Raw genomic sequence first — 17,517 nt, forward strand, 5'->3', positions numbered from 1 at the left:
TCAGGGGCTCTTCAAAGAGGGGAACACCGGAGTCCACTTCTTGTCGTTCGGCCTTCTGGTGCTACTTCAACCTGGGAGGTAAACCGTCGAAGCAGCAATCACGAAGGGGAAGTTGGGCTCGGCCATCTAATTCCAGGAAGGCGCACCTGCACACCTGCAATGTTGCCCGGGGGCGCATCGACGGAGAGGAAGAAGGGAGGAGCAGTGGAACGGATCTGGGCAGTGAGGTGGAGAGAAGCGGAGGTACGGATCTAACCAGGTGATGGGCAGCGCAATCGTAGAGAAGGCGAGTAGTGCCATGGCGAGCTAGGGAGGTTCATGCGAGGGGGTCTTAGGATGGATGAACGGGTGAGTGATTAGCGGGATGGGATTATGCGGCAGATGCGGGTGGCTAGTAATGAGGCGTTGTGCTTTTTTTCTTTCTTTGGAAACGACCAAATAGATAAGATGTATTGGTCGTGGAATTCAACTAGAACGGACGGTTGTCCATCGGTCTGACGCGGTGCTTCTGATCAGAATATAGATTAGAAGTGTTTCCCATCTAAATATGTCGAGGAATCCTCAATAACGCCATGCTTCCTAATTTTCGAGACCTCACAATCAATTAATGTCTATAATTGAAATTGAATCACCTGATATTAATCATGTCAACAATTTCTCAAAGCCTAATTTTTTCAATAACACCATGCTTCCTAATTTTTGAGGTGACGAGGCCTCACAATCAATTAATGTCTACATTATACTTTCTAATTTTTAAGGCCTCGTAATTAATTGAGCCCTTCAATTTTGATTTAAATCATCCGATTTTGATTGGGTCAATAATGTGCTCCCTAATTTTGAAAGTCTTTCATCTGATTGAGATATTCAATTTTGAATTTAGTTTTACGATTTTGATGGGACCAACAATTTTTCAAATCAATCAACACCAGTAGAAACATATCAATCCCGTGCAGCCTCCCATCACCTAAAAACCAGCCACCGACGCAGAAATTTCTCCACAAAAATATTAGTTGATTAGCAGATAACACAGAATCACACATCATCAAATCACTGCATTATAAATAAAAAAACACTCTGTCATCGGCCTCACCCTCAAAACTTCCATTAGCTCCAAAATATAAGGTGTAATAGTTTTCTGGAAAGTCAAATTCCTTTAACTTTGACCAAGTTCAGAGCCAAAAATCGAGGTCCGCAATATTAAACAAGAGAAATATGCAAATTCATTTCATGATGAATCTGATGATATCGACATGACATTATGGATTTTGATATATTTATATATGAATTTGGTCTTAAAGAGATTTGACTTTTCAAAAAGTAATACACCTTCAAATTTTAAAACAAAGTGAGTTTTTTTTAAGAAACCCAACAACACCAACGACGCAGTAAAGCGCACCCAACCCCTCTAGTACTAGTATATGTTAAGCCACATCATATTGAGTGGTTGGATTGCAACATGTTGACTATGTTCTCTACAGTTTGCCCTTTTCTTCTGTATTTCTTCTGTTCGTAGAGAAGCTAATAGTGGTGGCACACGTGTGCGTGAGACATGGAATATAATGCCAACAAATACATCCATGCTAAATTGTGGAGTACAATAATAAGCCAGATATATACATCCAGGATTGGACAGGACTAAGGTATTTTACGAAAAGGAACAAACTCACGGCATTTCTTATAGCCGAGAGGTGTTTTCTCATAAGATGTTTTATTTAGGGGACCGCTAAAACTCAGTCGACTGAGTTTTAGCGAAGTCTCAGTCGATGCCCCCGTTCGTTGGATCGTTTCCAGATTTAAACGATCGCTGATGTCTTGTATTGGAGTATCAGCCTGTTCTAGTGGTGCGACCGGCCCGTTATCTCTCTTTTTTTTCTTCCTTTTTGCCTTTTCATCTGTGTTGGACAGGGATACGCCATGGGCTGACCGTGACGGGTGTTGTGTGCGTTTTCTTTGTCTTCTTTTTTTCTTCTTTTTTGCCTTTTCTTCTTTTTAGGCTTTCTTCTAGGCTGGGCTTTTTTCCGGTGCTAGTATTTGCCTGGGGACAGGAGCGAGCAATATGATCCCATTTTCTCGTGCTGGCCGTTCATCTCTCTCACATAGCCAGATGCAAGTTCGTTCATCTCTCACATGGCCACATGCAAGTTTTTTTTAACTAGACGTGGAAGACAAAGTCTGTGTGTTTTTGTTGTTGTAGTAGTCTATAAACGAGCATATTCATTTTTCACCATTTTTACTAATTTTTTTGTTGCACAACATTTGCACGTAATTATGCCGACTGCAATTAAAAGGACCGCAACACGTCTAAAAACTAGAGAGAGGGAGCGCCAATTGCCCGCTGCATTTTCATATGGGCTATAGCTTGTCTTGTGTGTGCCGCCGACGTCGGAGTAACGGCAAGGATTCATTTTTGTTTTTTGGGTGCAAGTTGCATTCCCATTCCCTGAGTTGCAACTGCATGCGGGCCATGTCGACTATAATTGCATATCTGCCACTAGACTCGCAACTGCAAGGGCCGGCACCCGGCTGCAATTCATGTCCACCCCTGAGCTGCATTTTCATTTGGGTTATAGCTTGTCTTGTGTGCCACCGCCGGAGTGACGACAAGGATGCTTTTTATTTTTTTATTTTTTGGGCGTCAGTTGCATGCCCATTCCCTAAGTTGCAGTTGCATGCGGGCCATGTCGACTGCAATCAGTGGCGGTGCCAGGATAAAATTATGTGTGTAGTCACTTTAAAGTTGTGTAGTCAAATATAATAATTTTATGTTTTATTGCAGGATTTATACTTGATGCATTACATTTTTGCCAAAGAGTTGTGTAGTCAAGTGACTACACAGCCTAAATGTGGCTTCGCCACTGATTGCAATTGCATGTTTGTCACTAGACTCACAACTGCAAGTGTCGGCACCCGACTGCAATTCATGTCCACCCCTTGCTGCATTTTCATATGGGTTATAGCTTGTCTTGTGTGCCGCCGCCGGCAGAGTGACGACTAGGATTCATTTTGATTTTTTACTTTTTTGGGAGCTAGTTGTGTGCCCATTCCCTGTGTAGCAACTGCATGCGGGCCTTGTCAATTGCAATTGCATGTCTGCCACTAGAATCGCAACTTCAAGTGTCGACACCCGACTGCAATTCATGTCCACCCCCAGCTTAATTTTACAAATGGGATATAGCTTATCTTGTGTGCCGCCGCCGCCGGGGTGACGATAAGGATGCATTTTTTTGGGTGCCAGTTGCATGCCAATTCCCTGAGTTGCAACTGCATGCGGGCCATGTCGACTGCAATTGCATGTTTGTCACTAGACTCGCAACTGCAAGTGTCGGCACCCGACTGCAATTCATGTCCACCCTTGGCTGCATTTTCATATGGGTTATAGCTTGTCTTGTGTGCCGACGCCGGCGGAGTGATAACTAGGATTCATTTTTATTTTTTATTTTTTGGGGGGCCAGTTATATGCCCATTCCCTGAGTTGCAACCGCATGCGGGCCTTGTCGATTGCAATTGCATGTCTGCCACTAGACTCGCAACTGCAAGTGTCGACACCCGACTGCAATTCATGTCCACCCCGAGCTTAATTTTTCATATGGGTTATAGCTTATCTTGTGTGTCGTGCCGCCGGGGTGACGATGAGGATGCATTTTTTGGGTGCCAGTTGCATGCACATTCCCTGAGTTGCAACTGCATGCGGGCCATGTCGACTGCAATTGCATGTCTGCCACTAGACTCGCAACTGCGAGTGTTGGCAACCACCTGCAATTCATGTCCACCCCCGAGCTGCATTTTCATATGTGTTATAGCTTGTCTTGTGTGCCACCGCCAGAGTGACGACAAGGATGCATTTTTATTTTTCAAAATTTTGGGTGCCAATTGCATGCCCATTCCCTAAGTCATGCGGGCCATGTCGACTGCAATTGCATGTCTGCCACAAGACTCACAATTGTGAGCGTCGGCACCCGATTGCAATTCATGTCCACCCCGAGCTGCATTTTCATATGGGTTATAGCTTGTCTTGTGTGTCACCGCCGCCGGAGTGACAATAAGGATGTATTTTTATTTTTTATTTTTGTTGGATGCCAATTGCATGCCCATTCCCTGAGTTGTAACTGCATGCGGGCCATGTAGATTGCAATTTCATGTTTGCCACTAGACCCGCAACTGCGAGTGTCAGTACCCGACTACAATTCATGTAGATCCTTGATCAAGCCATCTCACAAAATCACTAGAGGGTGGGTTTTATAACTCATTTAGTCCCACAGTTGCATGTCCACCTCCTGGACATGTGATGCCATGCGAGGCTCTTCCAACATGGTTGCAACTGGACTTCTGGTTTGTTGGAGGGCATCAGGAGAAGGGGTGCAATTGCATGTGTACACGAGCCTTGCAACTGCAAGCGTCATCCCCTAGTGCAATTGCATGTCTTCCAATACGATGAAGTATACTTTGTTTTGCTCGGGGACAGTTGCATGTGTACACAAGGCACGCGACTGCAAGTGTCACCCCCCCCCCCCCCCCCCCCCCCTCCCCCCGACTGAAACTGCATGTCTTTTCAACATCGTTGTATCTAGACTTTGTTTTGTTGGAAGGGACAACGGGAAGTCGCACCGGTGTGGCCCTGGATCTCTCAGGTCACTGGAATGTGGCCCAAATCCTCAACTGAGACTCATTTGGGCTCAATCGACTGATTCCTAGACACTCAGCTGCGGCGAGGAAGTTGATGTGGTAGCAATGGGAGGACAGATAGGCGCTCTCCTTCGCCACGCCGCAGATGGTTTCCAGCTCAAATGTTGGTTCCCATGGGCGCTGATCGGCGTAGCCGCGGAGGAGTTGCTCAAGCTCTGTCCGTAGAAACCTCTGCCTCTTCTCCAGCCATTGCCTCCTTGCTGGAAGACTACTATCCAAGCGACTTGGTGCTGGGAGTGGGGTGATGGGCGAGCACCGGCGTCCTAGCATTTTCTGCAGCTCTGTGATGCTGGCATCAGAGATCAAGTGGCGCGGCGCTTTGTCTTCTCCGGAGCGCAGCAATGAGCTCACGGTGTCCAGAAATTTCGGCCCTGAGGAGGCCAGGGAAGCGAGGAACGACGAGTGGTGCTCTCCCAGGGGGTGCCTGGCGGCCTCGCTGGCACGACGGAAGGCTGGGCCGCGTGTCTCCGGCGCCGCCCTCCGAAGCATGGAAGATATGTCGCAGCGGTTGGTGCTGAGGTGCTCCACGGCCTGGTGCTCCGAGAAGCCCGTGGCGGCACGAACGGCGGCGACGAGGCCGGCGAGGGAGCGGACCTCGAGGCGAAGCAGGGCGTCTACGCCGAGCACGTCCGGCTCGCTGGTGGGGCGCGACGGGGGCGCGATGACGCTGTACCAAGCGGCATGGATGATGATGTTGGACACGGGGTCCATGGGGCCGTAGCAGTGCCCGGCGACCAGGACGCCGCGGAGGAGACGCCGGAGCGCGGCGCGCGGCAGTCTGGCGAGCGCCTCGACGTACAAGGCGTGGATGACGTCCAGGAGCCCCATCTTGAGGTACTCGACGTGCCCGCATGTCGGGGGCGCGTCGGCGACCTCCGCCGGCGTGTGCGGAGTGTGCTCGGGGACGAGCGAGAGGCAGGATTCGAGCTTGCGCCGCACGGCCTCGGGGGAGCGTAGGCCGGCGAGGCTGAATGGCGCGCACTGCTGGAAGTGCAGGCCTCCTCCATGTTGGCCGTTGAGGCGGTAATGCAAGGTCTCGCCGCGTCCTCGTTGTGTGAAGGTGAGTTGCAGACCGGGGCAGACCGTGCGATGACGCAGCTGCGATTTTAGAACGGCGAGGATGGCTTCGACGTCACGGACGGCGAGGCGCCGCCCTTCGGCCAAGGTGGCGAGGACGGCCTTCATGTCGTCCGCCGATTCCTGGAGCGCCGGCTGGAAGAGCAGCAGGAGGTCGTCGGGCATGGGATGCTTTGCTTTGATGCCAGCAACGGCGAGAGCGAACTGGGCCCGTTCGCGGAGGAGGTCTGGGTGGCGGCCGACGACGGCCTGATCAACGGCCCCTTCAACGGCCGCGAACTGCTCGAGCTCGGCGATCCGGATGGCGACGAGGACGTCCCCGCCGGAGAGGTGGAGGTAGAACCGAGCTTGGTCGTCGGTGAGGTACCGGAAGTACGTGTGCATGAAGGCGAGGAGGCCATTGTAAGATCTGAAGGCGATGGACCCCCAGTTGCCCACGTGCCGAGGATCCGGCGGGAGCGGGAGGCAGCTCTCCTCCGGCGACGAGCAGGCGCCGCTGCGGCGGCGGCAGAGGAGGGTGAGGCCGTTGAGGATGACGTTGGAGGCGGGGTCGAGGAGGCCGACGCAGTGCCCGCCGCGGTAGAGGCAGTCGAAGAGGTCCGGCATCTCGTCGACGGGGAGCCGGCCGACCGCGTCGACGTAGGCGCACGGGTCCGCCGCCCACCTGCCCCGGACGAATTCCGTCCACTTGGCGTCGCCGTGGAAGCATGAGAGCCGCACCAGCGGTGCGTCGTGGGCGGCGGCCGTCGGGCTCGGTTGCAGACGGACGAAGTGGCGAGCGATGAACGCCGCTGCCTGATGGATCATCGTTGATTGAGAAACACTTTGGGAGCTAGCCAAGCCTACGTGCGCAACGATGAACCTCTCTTGGCGCCAAGACCTGTGTATGTGTACGTATATAGTGCAGATGCAGTCGTACGTCGATCCGACTCGAGATTGGAAGCAGATGAAGTCGGACAGGAAGTGATCTGAGCACGACGACTCCGACTCTCGATCAACAAGAGCATGTCTTCCTTGAGTCTTTCTCAAATCCAACCAGGAATCAGGGCACGGAAAAAAGCAACTAATTTTGTTTATCTTTTTGTACATTTGTGCTTTACAAACACCCAAACAAACAAAAATGGTAAATATGCAAAATGCACAGCAGAGTCCTACGGTTTCCATCAATATCGAAAACAATTATACATGAGTATTCCCTCGCAAAATAGATAATTATACATGAGTATTATGACACAAGAACAATGCTTTTTTTTCGAAAAAACTTTCGATCTATTCATTTTCAATCATGACAGTACAACGAACACCAGAAATAATAAATGTTACATCTATTATGACTTGGGCCGCGGCTGGTTTCTGGTAGTCGGTCTCATCCCTCATATTCGAGGGGCCCTTGTGCTTCACCGTGTCTCCGTCAAGTTGGAGCTACTAACAAGGTGCATTGGCAGTGGTGATGACACATGGTGGGAGGTCAGTTGCAAGGGTCTGATATTATAGGCTGGCATGAGTCTTTGATGTGTGACATGAGGTCTCGTTGGTGATGGTCATTGGTGAAGTCGCGCCCCGTTGAGGAGTTTGACGCTTGATGGCAACCTCGACGATCAATATTGAACCCTGATTCAAAATTGGGAAATTAAAATGAACCGTAAAAATTAGGGAATAATTGAAGTCCGAGAATAGGGTGACAAATTAACTAATTTAGTTGGGAATAAAAGTATTTTTAATGAGTCCAAAATAATATTTAAGCTTCTGATAACGTGGATTTGATTTTTGAATCAATCCAAAAATCACAAAAAGGGAATTATTTAAAAGGGGGCTTTATATTTTATTTGGCAAGAAAACTAACTCCCATTAGTCCAAATATATTATGTTTGACCTTATGTTAATATTCCAAATTGAATTTACAGCATATTTTGTTTTGAAACCAAACTGAAATAAAAAAAGGAAACTCATAAGAGAAAAAAAAAACACTAGGCCTACATAAACCTACCCAGGCAGCCCAGCCCTGTCTCTCTCTCTCCCTCCCACACGCGTGGAGCCCAGCCAGGCTGGCCCAGCACCGCTAGACAGCTCACCCGCGGGCTCTCTCTCTGTCTCTCTTCTCTTGCTGACAGAGCGACCCAGCGCGTCAGTGACTCTCTCAACCTCCCCGTAGCCCCGTGTATTGTGGATTTTCCTCTTTTTTTCTCTCTCTCTCTGCATGCGCTTAAGAGCATCTACGGCTGAACTGAACAAATTTGGCCCCTCAAACGTCCGCGGACGCGTCCCGTCAGCGTCGAGGCGTGTCCGCTCTAACTCCTTATTTTTCCATTCACGCAGCCATGTCCCTCACTTTTTTCTTATACGTCCGGTCACATACATGTGACTGGTGGAGGAGGGAGAAAGAAAAGAAATAATAAAAAAGAAAAAAGATTCCCCTCCACCCCTCAAAAAAAAAAGAAAAAAGATGCTTTATGGCGGGCCCAATTCTATGTGGCGGACGCAAGACCACTGACCGGGCACACCCAGGCACTCCTCATACTCATCCCATATATGAGATGAATACGAGGGCTGCCAGACAGCCCGGACATTTAAGAAAACTTTGAGGGGTCCAGTTGGGTCAACTTTTTGCTACTTTTTGCTTCTCTCTCCTGTACGGTCAGTGGTTCCTGCGTCCGCCCAGTCAATTTGAGGAGTCAGGCTGTAGATGCTCTAAGGAGATGATTGATGATTTTTGGTACTGGAAGACACCACGAACATGAGGTGGCTGAACCAGTGGGACTACGTGCTGATCAGCTACATGCACCATAGAATTGGGGGCTTCAAATTACTCCCTCCGTTCTGAATTACTTGTCACAGATATGGATGTATCTAGATGTATTTTAGTTCTAAATACATTTATTTCTACGATGAGTAATTTGGAATGGAGGGAGTACAATATAAGAGTGTTTTTCAAGCTATAGTTGGCAATTAGTCTCAGCCCTTGCATCCGGAGAGCGTTAGTTCCTCGCCTGAGGATGCGGTAACAGATCATCGATTTTGATTTGATTATTAACAACTTTGTCTGGGTTTTCTTATATTTTTTGAAATGGGGGCAAAAGTTTTGCTTTATCTGGGTTTATAATTCATGCACATATTCTTAGGCTCTCACTTTGACCAGCGAAATGTATGTTGGCCACCTAAAGTATCACGCTGAGTTCACAATTGAAATAAGTTTCCAGCTACAATCTAAAATGAACTCACAACTAGAACCTCACAGCGTCAAGGATGCATCCGCAACACTGAACTCTAGTCACATCAGGGGGCCACATGCCATAGAACGTCCCCCTAAGTGCAAGATGTTATCAGGTTTTCAAGCAGCCAAACTTTAAGCCTACATACATGTTTCTACCCCCAGGCCGCAGCCAAAACGGCTAAAAGGCCAACCAAATCAGGGCACCCAAGCACTATTACAGCAAGGCAGTAAACTGCAGACTCAACCAAAAGGCCAAGCCAGGGAGGGAGGAGAAGTCGCCACAGCTAGAATCCGACGCCATGGATTTCGTCTCCCCCATCCCTTCCTTCCATCAACTACTACAGCGAAGCTACTCCATGGTCTGCATCGCCAACGGCTGCCGCCCGAGATGAATCCATGGTTCTAGTACCAGGGGTGACCTTAAGTTCTTGAGCAGTAATAGATCCCTCAACACTCCACCAGGTAGCCCCCACCATCAAATGCCAAACCTGTTTCAGAGAGATCCAGGTTTTTCAATCAGAAACTAGAGATTGTTTAAGCGCAAGAACTTCTTGTTGCATAATCATCAATGACTAGCAAGTGTTTTAAAATCAACAATGGCAACTTCAAAAGCACTTGCTTAACATCATCCCAAACTGTCCTAACAACCAATGCACTCAAACAACAGATGGCATATTTATTCGATTTCAGTACAGTGGATGCACTAAAGAGGTTTAGCCATAATGTCATATGTCTACTTTATCTTGGGATAGAGGCCACAAAAACCCCTTGGATTTTGGGTGGCACCTTCACATGCCACACAACAGGAAGAAAGATAGGTTGGACACCTCTAAAATTAACAATGGCACACAAAGACTACACCCCCTTAGATTCATATTACCATAATTAAAGAATCTTCCTGTTCCAAGTAAACCAGACTTAGCTATTGACTCAGGATCATACCACAGACTCAAAGCTCTACTGAAAAGGTTCTCAGAAAGGTACCCTCCGACTCATATTAATTGTCGCTGATTTAGTAGGAGTACTACATCTAAACTGTATCCCATCCCAGAGATCAAACACACTTTTGTTCTTTTCATTAACTAAACAGTGCAAGTCCCCAAACTGTTTAGCTAATGGGGAATTTCCAAACCATATATCTTCCCAAAAAATGAGCAGTTTTACAGTTTACTAAATGTCGTTGACAGGGGAATCACTATTCTTCATTCATTGACGGCCCTTCAACTTGTGGGTGACAGAATATGTTTTTTAGCAAGACTTGAGCAAGAAAAAACACTCCAATAAACAGAAGATGCTGTATTTACTTTCCTAATTTTGGAGCTAAACATCATCCATCACACCAAGCTGTGCTCTTCCACCCCATGAAGAAAGAAGAAGAAAGCTTAAACCTCGAAAGCTACCTCCTTAGCTACAGAAATTTGGTCCACAACACCAGACCGAAGAATGTGCAGAGAAATAACCTGTAGTTTCCACATCATTCGTCGATGTCCTGGACCCACTGCAGACCTTCTAACACCGACTCCACTGCTGTGTTTGGAATGACAAGCCCAACAATCCGATGGTTGTCATCTGTTGTCTCCAAGCGTACGACACGTATCCTCTTGTGAGCCAGTCGGGCCTGCTTATTCAGGGCCTTTTCTACCGCGCCCCACACAGGAAGTATTAGACCACCCAAAACATTAATCTCCTGTAACCTTCTGCCCACAGTACAATCGCTTCCAAGTCTGCACTTGGGCCCATGCATGCACTGCTTGGACGACACATCATATTCTTCCTGCCAACCTTCCCCAGTTTTGTCAGCCGATGAGGCCTTCTTGTACTTTCCTTCTAGTTCAGCCAAAGGCATCTCCTTCGAAGCTTCCCCGACGGCAGGGCGAGTTACTCTGTACATTCCTTCCGTTGAGCCTTCAAACGCTAGCATGAAATGCCTTCTGCCCATCCACTCTCTCCGGGACTCGTAAAACCCATCATTAGAAGAACACGCACCATCTTTCTGCCTTTCTTCAAGAATTGCCTTAGCCGACTCCCAAGTAACTCCACGGTCAATTGTAAGAGTGAACAACACCGTGGAAGCACCAGACAGGCTATCAACATGAACTGTCTTCGGTGGTTCTTTCATTTCAACCCTTTTTGCTTTAATATCAACAATACCAGAATCAAGCCGTCCTTCACTTCGTGCATTCTGAATTACTACGTCGAGTATGCTTGTGAAGAGATCAAATAACCTATTCTGGATGTTTGGAGCTAATCCCAGAATACGGTTGAGGAAACGGGCCACATCATGCATATCAGAATCAACAATCCTACCAGTAAGCTTTCCTCCATGTTTTCCAATGCAGATTACAGCATCCCTGATAATTCCAACTGCCACTAATGCAGCTTTTGATCTAGTGATGAATTCTTGGAGACTAGATTGATTCTCAGAGCATCCCAAAGGCACAACTGGAAATGCATCCTGTTCCATTATACCCCTGTACATCATTGTCAGGGCTTTTTTTCCATAACTGCTGTCATAGTTAAAAGCACTAAGTGATGGTCCAGCTCTTCGATCTCCTTGTGTTAAAGCTCCAAGAGACTCTAGTCGCTTTGCCACAATTGACGCAAATCGCTTTTCACCACCAAGGTTGGTAAAAAGAATCCTATATACAGGTGCAGAAGTTTGATTAGAACGATGTGTTCTCCCAAACTGCTGGGTTGCACGGTCTGCACTCCAAGGAAGTTCAAGTGTTATGTGTACTCTTCTTCTCTGATTTTTTACCCTTCGATCAGCATGTAAGGAAACACCAGCTGATCCTGCTTCCGATATTATTGCGATGAACTTTTCTCCGTCCATGAATAGCTGCTTTTCATGCATATTGATCATGTCCAATGCAATTTCTTTCGTGTTCCGCGCCTGGTAAACAACACCTTTTCCATCTGATGCTCTTATTAGCATGCCGCGCCTTCCAGTTATTTCTGCAACATTCTCTGGACCACCTAGCTGATCAATGATATCATCTAGAGGATTATTAGGCAAATCTAAAGCACGGATGATTTCTAAAATCTTTAACTTCCTGTCCACTGCACTGTCATATCTCTTTGATAGTTCAGCCATGTAAGCATCTCTCTCTTTAAAATAGCCTTCTATTATCTCCTTGCATGCATAACATAACCAATCATCTGTCAACGTTCCAGTCCATGGTGGAATTGGACAGCCAGGGTGAACACTTGTAGCACAATTGGAACAATGAAGCAACAGGCTCTTCTCCTCCTCGGTATTGCAGATCTGACACATATGCAATTCCTCTTCAGAATCTGTTAATTCATGGTCTGACTCCAATGGAGAGTGCGCATCCATTCCATCATCACTATCTTCCATTTTTGCAAGTTTCCTAACTCGTCCTTTTAAGGATACATCGGGTCCATAATGCCGCTTACGCTGGACCTCCGTAACCTTTTCTTCACCTTGCTGAGAACAATCAGGTTTTGGAGGCAAGGGATAGTTATCTTCTACCAGCTTAAGAAGCAACTCTCTAGGGCCAGAAATGAAGTCTTCCATTTCAACACCATATTTTGTGATAGCTTCCTCTGTTCGAGCTTCACCAGTGCTCTGGAGACCAACCACCACACATCTTTCTTCTGCTAAGGCTTCCTTCACCAACCTCACAACAGCAGGCACCTTTGCAGACATACACATATGCCTAAAGAAACGCTGATGGCTGGCCCAGTATAACCGCCATATCTGAGCCGAATTGCTCTTGTCTTCTGCATAGTACTCACTTGCTGATAGGAGCTCAACACGCAACTCAGCCCAAAATTCAGCTGCCTTTCTGTACATATTCATCATTCTGTCCTCTAGAGGTGCCTCAACAACATCAAAATCAACACCCTTATAACTAAGTGTGCGGCAGACATACATGCCCCTAGCTTTCATGTCCATAGCAACAAGTTCAAGGGCACCCACACCACCTTTCTCAAGAGCACCTAGAAATTGGTGAAAACTCTGAAATGATGTTCCGTCTCCCCAGAGACCAAGCCGGACCATGTAGCCTAAATTCCGAGGCTCTGATGCACCAGTTGCTGAGCAGTAAACCACTCGAGCTTCAGGTAACATTTCCTGGATCTCAAGAACTGATTTACCAGTGCGAGTGGGCTGACCTCCTGCCTCAGGAATCAGATTTTTAGCCTTGTGGCACTCATCAAACACCACAAGACCATCGTACTCAGATCCACACCACTCTACCAGCTGCCGCAAACGTGAATACCCTTTCTCAGAGGATGCTATTAAACTGCTATAAGTAACAAAAACAACTCCGTCTGCGATCCCAGTGGCCTTCGAGTCTAACTTAGAATATGGCAGCTTGTTCAACGCGTGCACTTGCACACATTTTGCACCAACATCATCCAAATCTCTGCGGGCATCATATTTCAAGTCTGAACCAATGGAAATCCACAATGCCTTATGCCTCCCCTGCTGCCAATTCTCCCAGATCAACCCAGCAATTGTACGCCCTTTACCAACACCGGCTCCATCACCAATGAAGAAACCTGCTCTAGCACCAGTAGGGAGATGGTGAAGATGCCTCTGACAAGCATACACTATTGTCTCAATCTGTAAGCATGACAATGCCCTGGTCTCATCCAATTCATCCATAATAGCCAGGTTGTAAGTAGGCTCAGGAGGCTGCACCGCTGATAAAGATGAAGTCTCCACCACAGGGTCCGGATGAGGAAGACCAAGAGATAGCTTAGGAGGCTTATAATCCATGAAAGTTTCACCAACAGTGTCACCTTCCTCTTCCTCTCGCTCAACGTCAAACGCAACCTCGTTGATCTCCTCCGGCGGCTCAGGCGGCAGGGCCATCGGCATGCGCGGCGGCGGCGGCATCATCGGCAGGAAGGGCATGTGCGGCATTGGGACTGGAGGCGCGGGCGGAGGCGGCGGAGGAACGAAGCCAGGCCCAGGGGCGGCGGCGGCAAGGAAATGCTGGAGCTTGGAGATGTCGACAGCGAGGTCGACGTCGCACTGCGGGCAGCGGAAGCGGGCGAGGCCGTGCGGCACGTTGAGGATGGCCTTGCAGCGCGCGCAGGGCAGCTGGATCTTGGTGGGGTCCACGCCCTGCGCCCGCGGCCCGGAGCGGCGGGAAGCAGCAGGGAGAGGGGGAGGGGGAGGCACCGGCTGAGAGTGAGGCTGAGGAGGAAGGGGAGGAGGCTGGGGCGGAGGCGGGGTAGGGGACGCCTTGGGCGGGGAGGAGGAGGGCATGAGCTCGGGGGGAAGGCGCTGCGCCATGCGGCATTTGGGGCAGATGAACTCGGTCATGCCGGGGGCCACGGCGAGGACGCCGCGGCAGCCGGCGCAGCGCACCTGGACGGCCGCGGGGGCGGCCGCCGCCGGCGAAGGGGAAGCGCCGCCGCCGGCCATGGCAGGAAGGGGGGAGAGGATTTCGGCCGTGGAGGGGTTTTTTTTTTTGCTCGCAGGAGGGTTTGGTGAAAGAAAATGGGGCCGTGGAGGAGCATGTTGATCGAAAAAAAATATGCCTCCCACAGTCCCACTCAAACCTGGCCATACGGGCCGTGCCGGTCTGCGAGAATGAAATTTTGTTCCAACACACGCGATTAAAAAGGCCGGGCCGGCCTAAGGCAGTGTAATGTCAAAAACGCTCTTATATTATGAAACGGAAAAAGTATATCTTAGCCTTATTTTTAATAATTAGCTATTTCTTAAAACATAGTGAGTTATATTGTGTTAAGAGATCATTTCTTAAATAAGAGAAGACAAGCTTTTTCTTATGATTTCTCTCTCATCCACCTCGACATTTATCCTACATGGCACTTCTAATATATCGTCATTGTACATGCCCTCAGCGTGTCATAGAACAAGACTGCTTCTCGAAGTCAAGCCTTAAGGCTGGGACCAATTAACTGACAGATACCCCTAGGAAGCGCAGCGACTATATCTCGCATTTCAGAGACAAAACAATCTCTCACATCGAACTGCAGGCCAACCCAATAGGGGTCATTTAAAAGAAATAGTCCTACGTGTCACTTCTAGGATAGCGCTATTGTACATGCCCTCAACGTGTCATGGAACATGACTGCTTCTCGAAGCCAAGCCTTAAAGTCGGGACCAATTAACTGGCGGGTACCCTTGCGAAGCACAACGACTATATCTCGCATTTTAGAGACAAAACGATCTCTCGCGTCGAACCGCATAGTAACAGGCCAGTCAAATAGGGGGCATTTAAAAAGAAATAGAAGAGAAAAGGAAATGTGCTGGGGCATTCGAACATTAATGTAATGGTTGATTGCACGGGCTGCTTGCCGCTGGGCTAGAATCACGTTCCTGCTAAACTAGTAGGTCGGACCTACTTAATTCGAATCGAGAGGGGTTTCCACTATTTCTTCTCCGTTTTTCCGGTTTTTTGTTTCATTTTTTCACCCTTTTTCTCTATTTTCATTGTTTTTTTTTGTTTTTTGTTGTTTTTCTTTATTGCTTTCTTGGTTTTCACTGGGGTTTTTCTTCTTTTCCTTTTTAATTCCATTTTGTTTTTTTTCTTTCTCGTCTTTCATCAGTTTTTTCGTTTGCTTTTTTCATCTTCCTTGTTTCTTGTTTGGTTTTCTTATTTCTTCTCTGTTTTTCTTTTCTTTTTCATATAATATTTCTTTGTTTCCTTTGGTTTCAAAGTACATTTTTCATATATGTCAACAATATTTGTCTAATACAAGTCTAACAATTTTCCAAAAAAATTAATATATTTTTAATACATGGTCAATTTTTTCTAATACACATTTTAAATATTTTTCAAATGCTTTATTAACATTTTACAAATACAAGACTTAACATTTTTTGAATAATTGGCCAAGATTTTTCTTATACACACTTTTTAAACTTTTCACAAATGCTTGATTAACAGTTTTCAAATAACAAGATTTTTTTAATACATGTACACATTTTTTCTATACACATTAACATTTTTCAAGTGCTAACATTATTCAAACACTTGTTCAACATATTTTAAAATACTTGATTAACATTTTTATACACATGTTCAATTTTTTCATAATTTTGGTAATATAGGATCAACATTTTTTCTATACACATTTTACATTTTCCAAATGCTTGTTTAACATTTTTCAAATAGTTGTTAAACATTTTTTTCAAATTCTTGATTAACATTTTTATATACATGATAAAAAAATTCATCACTTTTTTAAGACATGATCAACAATATTTCTATACAGGTTTAACATTTTTCAAATGCTTGATTAACATTTTCAAATACTTTCTCAACATTTTCCAAATGCTTAATTAAAGTTTTTCGAATACTTTTTCAATATTTTTCAAATACTTGTTCAACATTTTTAAAATGTTTGTTCCACATTTTTCGGAATGCTTATTCAACATTTTTCAAATACTTGCTCAACATTTTTCAAATACTTGTTAAACATTTTCAAATACTTGTTCAACATTTTTCAAATGCTTTTATAGAGTGTTTTTTAATATATAAATTTATAATATTTTAAAGTATAAACAAAAGTAGAAAAAGGAACAAAAAACAAAAACACAAAACGTAAAAACCCGAGAAAAACAGGCTATGCCCTCCCGCGCTCGTGGGCCACCCCACCTAGCTCGTCCCCTTCTCCGAGTCGGAAGTTAGAATCGCTTTCGGCGAAATATAGGGGCATCCCTTGCGAAGTACCCCCAGGGCATCATGTGGTGTGCCCTAGCACCGCCACATGTCGCATGTTGGCCGCACCCATGCGGACAATTTTTTTCTGCACCCATTTTTGTTAATGTAGGATAAAAAATATGTCTAGGGGTGATTAGACTACTTGTTCAAATAAAACCGAACATTTTCCCAATTTTTGTTGTAGGCAGATTTTAGCAATTTTAGCAAGTCAAGTATCACCCTACACATGCAATTCTAAGAATGAAGCAGCGGAAAGTAAAATATTGCACATGTAAGTAAAGGAGGGGTTCAGAGATTTCAGACGCACTGAAGACACGATGATTCTTGGCGTGGTTCCGATAGGTGGTGCTATTATACGTCCACGTTGATGGAGATTTCAACCAACGGAGCGTAACAGTTGCACGAGTCCAGGAAGGGCTCCACCCACGAAGGGTTCACGGAGAAGCAACCTTGTCTATTCCACCATGGCTTACGTCCACAAAGGACTAGCCTCACTCGGGTAGATCTTCACGAAGTAGGCGATCTCCTTGCCCTTACAAACTCCTTGGTTCAACTCCACATGATCTTGGAGGCTCCCAAGTGACACCTAACCAATCTAGGAGACACCACTCTCTAAAAGGTAATAGATGTTGTGTTGGTGATGAACTGTTTGCTCTTATGCTTCAAATGATAGTCTCCTCAATACTCAATCTCTCTCTCTAACACACAAATTTGGCTTGGGTAGGAGAAAGATTATAGTGAAAAGCAACTTGAAGAGGCTAGAAATCAAGGTTCAAATGGTAGGAATGGAATCTCTTGATCTCAACACATGAGCAGGTGGTTCTCTCTCAGACAATGAATGGTGGAAGTTGTGTTTCGTTTTGATGGCTCTCTCTG

General features: G+C 46.5%; 1 protein-coding gene across 1 annotated transcript; it reads right to left on the minus strand.

Annotated features, from left to right (window-relative positions):
* Positions 1-8,940: 8,940 nt before the first annotated feature.
* Positions 8,941-14,450, minus strand: LOC109742541 (protein FORGETTER 1). The gene is made up of 2 exons (XM_020301631.4): positions 10,432-14,450; positions 8,941-9,459 (listed from the first exon to the last, which is right to left on the minus strand). The coding sequence occupies exon 1, from the start codon at positions 14,370-14,372 to the stop codon at positions 10,446-10,448; it is 3,927 nt and encodes a 1,308-aa protein (XP_020157220.1). The 5' UTR covers positions 14,373-14,450; the 3' UTR covers positions 8,941-9,459; positions 10,432-10,445.
* Positions 14,451-17,517: the final 3,067 nt, after the last annotated feature.

Source organism: Aegilops tauschii, chromosome 7 (genome assembly GCF_002575655.3).
Source record: "Aegilops tauschii subsp. strangulata cultivar AL8/78 chromosome 7, Aet v6.0, whole genome shotgun sequence".
Classification (NCBI taxonomy): Eukaryota; Viridiplantae; Streptophyta; class Magnoliopsida; order Poales; family Poaceae; genus Aegilops; species Aegilops tauschii.